Source organism: Pimephales promelas, chromosome 13 (assembly GCF_988280905.1).
Source record: "Pimephales promelas chromosome 13, fPimPro1.hap1.1, whole genome shotgun sequence".
In the NCBI taxonomy this organism is placed as follows: Eukaryota; Metazoa; Chordata; class Actinopteri; order Cypriniformes; family Leuciscidae; genus Pimephales; species Pimephales promelas.
This window is the reverse complement of record NC_142781.1, coordinates 17,922,721-17,936,387: the sequence shown is the minus strand read 5'-3', so window position 1 is coordinate 17,936,387 and position 13,667 is coordinate 17,922,721. Positions and strand designations below refer to the sequence as shown.

The 13,667-nt window shown below is 37.2% G+C and overlaps 1 protein-coding gene across 1 annotated transcript in view; it reads left to right on the top strand.

Annotated features, from left to right (window-relative positions):
• The window catches only part of kcnh5a (potassium voltage-gated channel, subfamily H (eag-related), member 5a), an 81,637-nt gene that overhangs the window by 5,748 nt on the left and 62,222 nt on the right, over positions 1–13,667 (top strand). Inside the window, exons 2-4 of the mRNA XM_089118555.1 lie at positions 8,733–8,856; positions 10,814–10,920; positions 11,793–11,921. Coding sequence (XP_088974681.1) covers positions 8,733–8,856; positions 10,814–10,920; positions 11,793–11,921 — 360 coding nt within the window. The remainder of the gene's footprint in view (positions 1–8,732; positions 8,857–10,813; positions 10,921–11,792; positions 11,922–13,667) is intronic.

Sequence of the window (13,667 nt, the reverse complement as noted above, 5' to 3'; positions counted from 1 at the left end):
ATACGATTTTCTATAGCATGCTTTTGAGTCACAAATGCTGAGAAATGTGAATGACTTTGGATACATAAAATCACGTGCGAGACCAATAATATTTGCTCCAAATGTTGTTGCTATAGCCTTAGAGAGTTGTTTGAACTAAATGTTTAATATTGAAAAATATTGCTGACTTGCACATTCCCAGCATGCATTGCAGCAGAATTAAACTGTGGATTGCATTATGATGCATCGTTTTGTCTTTTGCTGACATTATGCTGTTGAGGTGTATTGATTGTCAGCATTATTTTACTCTTGCGTAGTCAGATGTTTGACCTGTGGCATTAGATCAGGATCCTGATCCTTAATTGTTGCAAATTTTTGCTGTGTCTGAAATGACACTGAGAAGATACTACATTTTATTTCAAACTTAATTCGCGACCGTTAAAAAAGTATGTTCTATATTGTATGAATGTGTGTAGTATGAATTTAATTCGGATATACTACATTCGCCATGTTGTCATTGTCATGTGACTTATGGCATCAGTCGCGTTGCCTCACCTCAATTCACAAATCCCCACCCATGGCCTCATGGGATTGTAAAGTGCTCACCGAATGTGCACTTCAGAATCTCTTGGTCACCCAGGTACATTTCACCTGTTTAATGAATACTATGAATTCAGACATACTACTCAACTCACATACTGTTTTTCACCTATTATAGCATGGGTGTTGACATATTCAGATACAGTGAAGAACTTCCAACTTCAGCAGGAAGTGACTGTCTGATTGACATTTAAAATGACTAACCCCACTTTGTTTGTTTTTAAGGGGTGGTTTAAGGAATATATACAGTATCTCACAAAAGTGAGTACACCCCACACATTTCAGCAAACATTTTAGTGTATCTTCTCAAGGGACATACTATAGAAATGAAACTCGGATATATTTTAGAGTAGTCAATGTGCTGCTTGTATAGCAGTATATATTTACTGTCCTCTGAAAATAACTATACATACAGCCATTAGTGTCAAAATAGCTGGCAGCAAAAGTGAGTACACATTAAGTAAACATGTCAAAACTGTGTCCAAAGTTTCAATATTTTGTGTGAGCACCATTGTTTTCTAGCACTGCCTTAATCCTCCTTGGCATGTAATTCACCAGAGCTGCACAGGTTGTTGCTGGGACCCTCTTCCACACATAATGACATCATAGAGCTGCTGGATGTTAATGTAACCTGTAACTCGTGTTTTTCCAACCTTATACCCGTGAAAGTGCACTGGAACGGCAGTCAAACTCGTGACTTCCCACCCGTGAACTCGTACTATAGATCGATGTACTCCCAGTTATGAGTTCTGACGTCACATAGCCCGCGAACCAATGACAGCCCCTATTTATGCAGTGTTTCTGCAGGCGGTACACGGTGAGAATACACTTTAGGACAATATAACGTCAACTAGTTTTCAGTCCATTGAGTGCAACAATAAATATATATCAAATACATTTCCAAATATACAAATAAAGTAAAATAAAGAGTATAACAGCTTATCTTGCCTCATGCGCTATTTTTCCTCCTCAGTTTCCCACAAATAAACAAGGAGTAAGCACCTTTGGCGTAAGAAAATATTACAAAGGCGCGTGAGCCCCGTAAGGTCCGCCATGCTGGTTTGTTTGCATCTAGGTAGTTTGGCGTGAATGACCTGGAATGCTACAAAGTCGTAAGTCATGGTTTGAAGTCGTGATTTACGTGTTCAAAAACCTGCCTGGAACGCAGCATTAGACACATGGCACCTCTCCACCTTCTACTTGAAGATGCCCAACTGGTGCTCAATAGGGTTCCGGTCTGGAGACATACTTAGCCACTCCATCACCTTCACCTTCAGCTTGAGCTTCCTAGTTAAGGCAGCTGTCATCTTGGCGGTGTATTTGGGGTCGTTATCATGCCGTTCGACAGTGTTTCTGAAGCGAGGGCATCATGTTGTGCTGGAATCCATGTTTCCACAATGAAGCGCAGCTCCCCAGTGCCAGCAGCACTCATATAGCCCCAGACCATGATGCTACCACCACCATGCTTGACTGTAGGCTAGACACAATCTTTTTGATACTCCTTACCAGGGCTTCGCCACACATTCTGGACACTATCTGAGCCAAACAAGTCTCATCAGACCACAGGGCATGGTTCCAGTAATTCATGCAACAGGTTGCTTTCAGCAAGCTGTTTGCAGGCTTTCTCATGAGCCAGCTTCAGAAGAGGCTTCCTTCTGGGTCGACGACCATCCAAACGGTCTTGTGGCGTATGGTGTGAGCACTGACAAGCTGACCTTCCGCTTCTGCAACATCTTAAGCAATGCTGGCAGCACTCATGAAACCAGCTTCTGGATCTGACCCACAGCACGAGGACTCAACTTCTCTGATTGACCCTTGCGAGGCCTTGAAAAACCTCGGTATGACCCTGGCCTGTACTGTATCTCAGTTTCAGGGTGTTACCAATCTTATAGTCTACTTTGTAGAGAGCAACAATTCTAATTCTCAAATCTTTAGAGAGTTCTTTGCCATAAAGTGCCATGTTGAACATCTAGTGGTCAGTATGAGAGAATGGTACTCAAAGCACAAATTTTAACTGCTCTAATATAAGATACACACATTTGTATGGTACTGTCAAGCAGACAAACACATGAAATGATGAATAGGGCATGTGGCTTTGCATGTTTAAATGACGTACAGCTATTATCACTTAGGGTGTACTCACTTTTGCTGCCAGCTATTTTGACAATAATGGCTGTATGTCTAGTTATTTTCTGAGGACAGTAAATGTATACTGCAAGCAGCACATTGACTACTCTCAAATATATTAAACTTTCATTTCTATAGTATTGTCCCTTGAGAAGATATTCTAAAATGTTTGCTGAAATGTGAGGGGTGTACTCACTTTTATGAGATACTGTTTAATATTTATCTTGAGGCATTTAGGGACAAGTTTAAATGAAATATATATTTCATTAAACATGCCCCTAAAGGCAAACAAACAAACAAACTGTTGTTGTTGATTGGTTTCTTTAAATGCTTGTCAGACAGTATTACCGTAAAATATGTGTTGTTCATAGAAAAAAGAAAGTTGCCTGTCAATCGGATTATAACTTGGGGTCGGGTGGGGGGCAGCAGCATGTGTCAAAATTTTGATCTTAACTGTTCTGTTTAATCAGAATCGATAAAAAAAATAAATAAAATAAAATAAAATAATCAGAAACGATCTTGAAACAGGGCTTTAAGTACCCTTTAAAAATAACACTAAATTTGTTTCTGAAATGTAAAAGTCATCCAGTGCAAAAAGGCTTAACATAACTGAAAACGCATCACGTTTTTCAGCATTGATGTATAACTGTTCCCAATTTCTTTTTATAGGGCATTTTATTATGTTGCATAGAAAGAAGAAAAGAAATGCAGCTGTTTCATGAGTTTGTGTGAGTGGGCAAGTTAAGCGGAAAGAAAATGATATGTACATATGTAAATGGCCATGTGAGTGCTGATATGAGATGTTTTTCCTGTAAACACACTGCTGTGGAATTGTAGGAGCAACCTAGCAGCTGTCTGTGTTGGCCTCCCACGTGGGGTTGGCACGCACATCACTAAGTCTTTCATCGCTGTCAATATGCCTCTTATTCACCATTTACACAATAAGCTTTCGGCAGCTTCCCATATTACACATAAAGTGTTGATGGACTGCCGTAGGCTTCACGTGGAAGTGTAATCAATGTGTGTTACAACCACTTGGGTTATTTAAGGTCTGAATCAGCTGACATGAGCTGCTCTTAAAAACAACAAGACTAATTCAATAGAGACACAGGTAAACCTAAGTGTTAATTTGCCTCAAGTGAGATTATAAAGATTAAAGTCTTTCTAGCCTCAATATTGCATTGATTTTGCATGCCGCCAGACAAAACAGCTGTGTCCTCTTATGGCCTGTGTGAAATGGATGCTCTTTTTGCCTTGAGGTGGATCTGGATATGTGCAGACTGTGTACTGCATTGCTTTATGTAGCGCGGTTCAATTGTTTCAGTTGTCTTTGTCCATATAATTTTAAAATTTTAAATGATAAATAAATAATGTTCATAATAATTTGTTTCATTTTCAGCCTGTGTGGTTGACTGAAATAAAAACTACATGAAAATAGAAATAAAAACATAAATGAAAAAAAAAAAATAACTAGAATTTTTAACTAAAATGGAAAAAAAATATTTTAAGCTTTAGTTTTTGATATATTGTATATTGTAAAGCTTGACACCTGTCAAATCCACCTGCATTAAACATACCACTATACTGTAACAGTAGAGTGTCCTGAGAAATTGAATTTTGAAATTATACAAAAAAGATAGAAGACTCTGAAAAAATTAAAACCAACTTTGTCAGATTGAAAATTTGTCCATTAGGAGTCATGGTGATAGATAAAGTATGAGATATATTATTTCTTTGCTTTTGCTTTCACTAAAAATGTTGTGTTTCCAAAAAAAACTTTCACTCACAAAAGCATTTACCGTAAAAGCTTTGTGAGCAAGTGTTGTTTTGCACCATTGAGATATCAATTTAGTTGTAATTAATATTTTGAATTCATTTTTATTTTCCGTTTGCAGTTAACTTTTTGTTCAAGTTTTAGTAATTTTTATGTGCTTTTGTCATTTGTTTATAGTTTTAGTTTCTTTTGCAAATGAATGCAAAGATTCTTGGCGAAACACAACACTTTTATTGGCAACCACAAAAGCACCTGAAATCAGTGGCGTAAAGTATCTAAGTAAATGTAATACTGTACATTTTTGTCCACTTTGTATTTTAACTGAGTATCAAGGATATTAGCAACTAACTTGACTACATTTTTGAATTAGATGTATACTGTACTCTTTCTTATAGCTACATTTGTAGTAGGGACAGCAATTTACACATTACAATTTGAATGGCATACATTTTTCTGCAGCTATTTATTTCTGCTACAAAATAATTAATACTGCAATCTACAGCATCTTGTGTGTTTTGCCCTTATCACCTAAATTTGTCAACAAGGCTACATTACGTGAATGCGGGTGCATTGCAGGTGGTTGTGAATCACAGGTGTTTATATGAGATGAGGACATTGCAACAGCTGATGAGGCTGAAGCCAGCATATCCAGTGCACGTAGGCTTTGACCTTTTAGGCTTCAATTATGTGAAACATTAGTTTATTTATGCGTTAAATTGAAGAGAACGTTTGAAGGATGTTGGTTAACTTTTTTTGTCATTCTTGAGCACTTGAGCATAACTGAGACTTGACATTTAAGAGGCTCTTGTGTCGATTGCAATATTGAGATAGTTTTTTCTGAATAAACGTGATCGTTCTCCTTACAAAACTGTTTCTTGCATTTTAATCGGCATGTCTCAGGTGTCGAGGAGGACTAGTGCATCTTTGAGTCTATCAGTGCTGTTAAAATCAGATACTCTCAAGACATACTCAAGTGGTATTGTGACTTGGAGTAATGTTCGCTGTAAGGTGACTGTACTTTTACTTAAAAGTATGGTTTTCATGTACTCTTTAAACCCTTAAAAAATCCATCCCACGACATTTTTTACCCTTCACCATGTCCCTTTCATGCTATGTAAAAATGGAGAAAAACTAAAATAAATGAAAACGAATTCTAATAAATAAATAGAAACAATGGCGATAAAAAACTGTTATGCCTCCCATTGCAACAACATCTCAGTCAACCCAAGAGTCATTCCTCGCAAAAGACTTTGTTATTGTTATGCTGTGGAAGTGACTTCTCCACTCGTCTGAACTCTATATTCGCCTGAATTCTATATTAGTTATTAATGCTTGACTTCTTGGCAGAATCTTTATTAGTCTGAACGTGAATATGATATATTATCAGTGACAGAGTATTACATGATTATCACCGAGCCCTGATCTGCAAACAGGATCTGGGTCTCTTGCATCCTCAGGGAGTACAGTACTTCCTTGCAATTGGCCCCTGATCCAAGGGCAGGGGCTATGGCGTGGAGAGACCGCTGTAATGAGTCTCCACTCTCCTTCCTCAAGGGGACAGCACTTCACTTTATCCTTTCCGCTTCTCCTTTCAGCTGGTCCTGCGGAGGCAAACTGAAAGAGGAGGAGGAGGAGAGATAATGGAGACTATTCAATGGAGGAGAGAAGCAGACACTTTTTTTTAAATGGCTCTGTCATATGCCATGTCGCTGCATGTGTCCAGAAAGAACTGTAGCTCTGCTGCAGTATAAAAGCCTTGTGTGTGTATATGTGTGAACCAAGGTGATTCTGTTTGTGGGTGTCTTTATTTGTGTAAGGATTTCTATTGTCACAGACATTTCTATAACAATTTGTGTCCTGATTTGTTCTGTAATGTCTTCTTTGTCTGGCTATTTTTATACCTGCGTTGGGAGGCTGAAGTCAGCTGGCTTTAGCCTCAGTAAAACGCTAATGAAGTCTAGGGATGATAACTTAGTCTCTTTAATGACATAGTCTCACAGGAACAATGTTTAGGTCTTTGACCCACCTAGACCACCTTGCATCAATTACATTGATGTCAAGACTGCGTTGCAATTCAATTTGTCAAATGAAAGAATTAACTGATTAAAGCTGTTTCCACAAATTAAGTTCAAAATAGGGACTTGAAACTCAAGTCTTTTTTTCTTTTCAGCAAAGTGCCATTGAAAGGTGAGAGCTTAAAGGAGTCCTGTCCACCTCGGGTGATTAGACTAAATGCTATATGTGCGGTTTTATTTCATATTTATTTGATTTTATTTTGCAGTCAAACATCTACAAATGTAGTTTTAAATCCATAATTTGTTAAATAGGTTAATTTAGCAGATTTAACCATCACATATTAGTTTAGTTTGCATTTAGTATATTTATTGATAAATAAAAGAAAATGTATTAACTACTGTTCAAATGTTAGCGACTAAGATATTTCTTTTAAAAAGAATTTAATACTTTTATTTAGCAAGGATGCAATAGAACTGAAACATATAAAAAAAAATATTAAGCCATGTTTTCAACATTGATAATAATGAGAAATGTTTCTTGAGCAGCAAATCAACAAATTAGAATAAATTACTTTTAAAAATGTATTAAAATAGAAAACATTGTCAAAATTGTCATAAAAATGGCTGTTCTTACCATAGTTTGATTAAATAAATGCAGCCATGATGAGCATAAGATAATTATTATTAAAGCTACACTGTGTGATTTTTACCCCCATCTAGCGGTGAAAAGGTATATGACCATCCAGTGAATACTAGTTTCTGTTCCTCTCAATTCTGATTTCGTTTTAATTCCTACGGTGGCCAATGTAGTTCAAGATTAACATGGCTTCCAGTTCGACCTTGTCCATGAGTGTTAACTCAAACGTAAACGCAAAAGGCGAAGCTTGAACTAACGGGTATGTCCCTCTTTAGCTAATGTACTTTCAAGATGGAGGGGCAACATGGCGACCGAAATTAGAACCCCTTACCCGTATGTATTTTCAATGGCATATTATACACTCACGAGAATACTTTATTACTTGAACGAAGTAAACATACATTAATGAGCAGCACATATATTTCTGAAAGAACTAAGTGTTTTTAGCTAAGAATAAACTAAAAGGGTTACACAGTGTAGCTTTAAAAAAACACACAATGACCATAGTTACAACATCTACCAACAGGGGGCTAATAGTGTCATGGTCCCAACTATGCAGAAATTCTTAAAATTTTATTCTTAAAAATTATGTTTCTGAGAGTTTAGGCTTTCAGGAAAGCATCTACAGTACAAACGACAAAATCTACAAATTTAAAGCTGTATAATTTAAAGTTACAAAACTGTATTTGTCGTTACTTTTTTTGTCTTATCCTAAATCACCATGGTACACCTCCACTAAGTGTTTATATTTGGACTATTGTTGACTGGTTTGGGTCTGTACTACTCCGAGTAGCCCTGTACCTGTGTGACTTGTCATAGCCATAAACCGAGAGAAGTAACTCCGGCTACAACACACGCAGTTTTCTTTGTTAATTGTTGGAGCGGCAAAATTTACACAGTGTACCTTTAAGATCTGTTAAACCATTTAAAGCACTAGTCTCAAACTCAGTTCCTGGAGGGCCACAGCTCTACACAGTTTTGCTCCATCCATAATTAAACACATCTGATCCAGCTAATCAAGGTCTTCTGGATTACTAGAAGCTTCCAAGCAGGTATTAGTTGGAGCTAAACACTGCAGGGCTGTGGCCCTCCAGGAACTGAGTTTGAGACCACTGATTTAACGTTTTTTTAATTCAATTCATTCCATAAAGCTGGTTTAATTGAAGTGCTATATAAACCAGGACACAAACTGTTTCTTTATCTGGAGACATGAATCTCTAACTACACCCAACCATGTATTAAGATAATAATATGAACACTAAATGTACTGTAATAGTTACAGTATTTCAGCCCGTTCTCATCCCAAGGCGTCATATACTGATGATTTTGACAATGCATATTCATCCAAGGCACATAGCACCCTTTAGCGTCAATGTATGAGCCAGAATGTATGGCCTAGTGGTCTAACCCTAACCCTACCCCAGACCTAAACCTACCCATAACCGAAGCATGTTATATTGACGCTAAAGGGTGCCATGTGCATTGGATGTATAAGCATTGTCAAAAGCGTCACTATATGATGCCCTTGGGTGAGAATGCGTTGGTGATTTAGGCACAGTAATGAATTTGTCCTTCTGCCTTCTCTTATTTTTCATTGCAGAGACAAGTTTCTTGTTGGGGAATGCTCAAATCGTGGAGTGGCCTATAGTTTACAGTAATGACGGATTCTGCAAGCTCTCTGGTTACCACAGGGCAGAGGTCATGCAGAAGAGTAGCACTTGCAGGTGAGTCCTTCTCCCAGCTGTGTACTTTTAACCTGTCTTTATTCTTCAGTCATGGACAGACAGTGACAGATAAATGTATATTCGCAAGGCATGCAGGATTCAAAAACTCATTAGTGTTTTTACAAAATGACATCATTTTGAATATGGAAAGGAAGCCTCACACACTTTTCCATTATGCCTGGATACCTGAAGCTAAATCTATTAAACTGATGGAGTGCAGAATGTGAAGTAGTGGAAAGACAAGAAGGACAGAGTTTGATTGTTTTGTTTTGTTGATTTATTTCTCAAGTGTGTACTAACCTCTCTATTCCTGTCAGTTTCACTCATCACAGGAGTGAGGATGTTACTCGAATTATTTGGTGAAATGTTAGACCCAGAAGTGTCATTTTCTCACTCTGCTTGAGTTAGCAATGCTGCTACAGCATACTTCTCACATCAGTTCAGCTCCGTTAAGCCATAGTAAAATCTGCTTGCGCCATTTAGCCACTCAGAACGCGGATTTCTCCTGAGCCATCACTGAACACCTTGTTAGCGCTATATAAGCTCAGTAAGGTGCCAATCATCGGAGCAGAAATAGAAATACCAACTACAGTGATTTGGCTCTGCCTACATGCAGTGATATGGATCTGCCTACAGACTGTTATATGACTCCAGATTTACTCAAGGATTCAAGGGGAATTTTTGAGGTAAAATTGGCACAAGCCTTTGTTAGCTAAAGCAATAAGGGTGAAGATTTGATACTAAAAATCTTTGAGTAGCTTATAGCCACAAAACTCAAATGCTCCATAAATCTCGGTATTTTTGGTTTTATGGAAGCTGAAGTGATAATAAGATCCAAAGCAAATCTATTTAAGGAAATTTGCATGCTAAGGAAGTTGCAAAGTATTCCAGTAGTAATTTGTTAAAATCACTAATTTTGGTAAAACAAATGTGAGTTTAATGTTTCATCTAATATATAATATCATGAAAATCATCCACCCCACATTCTCACATCTTCAGCTTTACCAATGTCTATTGAACCTAAATGTCAGTCTATTTGTTTGTAAATGTAAATATGGTAACACTTTACAATAAGGTTCATTAGTTAACATTAACTAAGAATGAACAATACTTCTATAGCATTTGTTAATCTTTGTTAATGGTAATTTCAACATTTACTAATAATTTATTAAAATCTTGTTAACATTTTTTCATGCACTGTGAACTAACATGAACAAACAATGCTGGATTTGTATTAACTAACGTTAACAAAGATTAACAAAAACAGTAACAAATGTATTGCTCATGGTTAGTTCATGTTAGTTAATACATGAACTAATGTTTAATAAATGAACCTTATTGTGAAGTGTTACCGTAAATATTTAGTCAAATGATAATTTAAGTAATTTGATGTATGTCTGTCTCATTTGTTATCATTAAATTGTATTATCCCAAAGTCTGAAACTACTCGTGATGCTATTAATTTTTTTGTTAAAATTGTACAATCACATGAATTTCAGTGAAAAGTGAATTAATTTTATGTTTCCTGAAATCAGTCTTATTTTTCCCAGGATGTCTTTTAAACTATACTGTTCACAGACACCTTATTCGCAAAATTTGGAAGGACTTTAAACCCATAAACCCATACCTTGCTTTTGCTGCTGTTTGAAACTTGTCTGAACAAGGGCTTCGTATCTACTGTTTGACCAGCCTCCATAAGTTAAATAGAGCGGCTGCAGTAACTGACAGCCCGTGTCATCAGCCACTCCCCTTGTGCAAACTCTGTGAATTAATTGATAGTGAAAGACAAGGTAGAGTTTGTCAAGCGGATGTGTGTGCCACACAGGTGTGTGCGCTCCCCTAACTCTCTTTGTCTTGCTCATTTTCATCACCTGCTTCTCCCTTTCCCACCCACTTCTCCCACTCTCACACCCTTTTTTTGACTTGTACTCTTATGCCTCTCTGTCTCTCCCGGCAGTTTCATGTACGGCGAGCTGACAGACAAGAAGACAATAGACAAAGTCAGACAGACCTTCGATAACTATGAATCCAATTGCTTTGAAGTGCTGCTATATAAGAAGAACAGTGAGTATTCCTACCTATGATTGTTTAGCTATCCTTGCTGCATCTAGCAGAAGATTGAAAGTGCAGAGATGCAATTGTGCTCTATATAAGAAGCTGAATTCCAGAAATGAATGAAAATGACTTGAGAAAATGGCTTAAGACAAAGTTTATAAATATGGAGGTGGTCTAATTTCTGTTGCACCGAAACTGTGGCATGATCCACATGAATGTGAAAGAAAATCGAACTCGGGTGCACACTTCTTCATTAGCCTATGACATCGGTGTGCCTGGTCTCCTTTCCTATCACAGCGTTTACATTTTCAATGGAGGGACAGAAAGCCAAGTAATTTATAATCATGACTGATTATCGTCTACTAAAATCTCAACATATTTGCTGAGTTATTTGGCCATTTACACCTTGAGGCATCTTGCATTGTGGGCACAATTGCATCCTCTCTGCACTTGAATTTCTGTAATGCAGTTACCATGAAGATATATCACCTCATGTTGCTTCTGAAAGATAAAGCTGCCCTGTTAAGCTTAAATGTAATGACCCATTAGGCACACCAGTTACAAAGTATATTTCTCATATGGGTGAACTGAGGGCCTTGGTCTCAATGATCTTCGTGTTCTTTTTTTTCCCCCCTCAAATCTTTCTCCTGCAATCTTGATTCGCCACCATAATCTCATCATTTATCCCTCTCGTTCCCTTCTTTTGACCTCTCTGTCACTTTCACTTTTCCTCACTATTCTCATCATTTTCATCATGTCTTTTATCTTCTTGGTCATGACTTCTTTTAAACCCTCTATTTGCTTCTTACCACTTTTCACCCTTTTCTTTCATTTCATCCTGCTTTCCCTCTTCTCTCATTGTGCTCATCTGGTGCTGTCAGGAACCCCTGTGTGGCTCTACATGCAGGTGGCCCCCATCAGGAATGAGAACGATAAGGTGGTCCTGTTCCTCTGCACTTTTAAGGATATCACTGTCTTCAAGCAGCCCATTGAAGATGAGACCACCAGAGGTAAGGACTCTAAACCTCATCTTAATTATAGAATTTTGCTGTATTTTTATTTTTTTGTAGAAATTGCATCAGCATACTAAAAACCTGATTTGATGCATCATGTTTCATTTTTTTTTCGTACTTGAATTCGACTTTTTTCTTGAACGAAGTGATGCAACTCATTTATGTCAAATGGTTGCATAAATGCAGTCTGGATGATTAATGATGTTTTAGTAGACTACATTTTAAATGTAAACATTCTTTCAAAATGAACAGTTTGTGAGAATCAGAATCAGAATCAATTTATGAATAAAATAACCAATATAAACAAAAATATTCATTGAAGGAGTGTGTGTAAGGCTGGGCAAGGCTTTAGGTGCATCAATCTGATCCCTAGCTTTCCTAGGCTGTGAATCGGTATATTGTGTACATTCATTTGAGCTCTGGTAAGGACCCTGGTTCACTACACATTGGGACACTGATGACTCTAATTCCAGTGACATGAAAAAACATCCTTATTCTACAACATCACAACTGGTATACATATGAACGTAAATGATATTTTAATGTTATTTAAAGTATATTATGATGATGTTAGCTATAGTATGTTAGCTACATTATGTTCAATTACCTGTCTAGCGATTAATGTTAATGCTAAAATGCAATTTTATGCTATTTTAAAATAATTTTTTTGAGTGTCATTATGAATAGTAATTGGCGCACATGATTTATTTTTCACGCTTCAGAACTTCTGTTTAAGGGAACATGTGAGCATTATTGCTTTGTGGTTTTCATGGTGCATTGTGGGACTTTTTTTAGATGTTTTGGTGCACTGGGAAGATTTTGCGATTAAGAAGACAGCCCTTAAATAGGCCCTGACAAGCCCTTAATCAGTGCCCTGACTACTGAACTAGGGAGCTGATTGAGACACACCCTTAGTCTTCCCCTGACAACGGACTTGAGACTAGCATGGAATTTTCTCACTCAAACCACTGCCTGCTGTTGCTTCTGATTGCTTTTAGAGGGAAAAGCTGCTCATAACTGCTGGTCTAAGATCAGTATTCAGCATAGCACTTGTTACAAACCCTTTGAGTCTATGGAGAATAAGGCGGCTGAGCTTGTACTGAAAAAATCTCACGCAAACCAGTCAATTTTAAGTATGATGAGGATTAGTGAGAAGCAAGATGTAAAGAATACCTCAAGATAATTATTTAAATAAACATACAATAATTTTACAAATCATAACCAAAGGAAAGCTTCACAAAAGAGTTAAAGAGAAAAGACAGTGTCAAATCAAAGAAAGAAAGAAAACCAAAACCAATCTTACTAATTATAAACAAAACATTAATCAAAAACAAAAAAGATCTTCGGCGTCAAGAAGGCCCTATATAAACTACTCTTGCTACAAAATGAAAAATACAAAGAATGGCATGTGTCGCTAAACTAGTGTTCAATACACAACTGACAACTCAGTGTAGCACATAGGCTATATCATGTGAAATCTCTTCCCCGTTTAACAACAGGTCTAACAACCAGAAAAATACTCAGAGAAAAGATCTACAAACGAACACTGCGAACAGTACAGGACAAAAATGCATCACAAACAAATCAAGTCATATGTTTGTATTTACAATGTAGACAGCTCTATTGATTATAAGGGAACTTCATGGGTAAATGCCTAAAATGTCAACTAAAACTTGACCAGCAGCCACGTACACTCTGCAAAATTTTGGGAGTGACATTTGCTTAATTCATGTATATTCATGC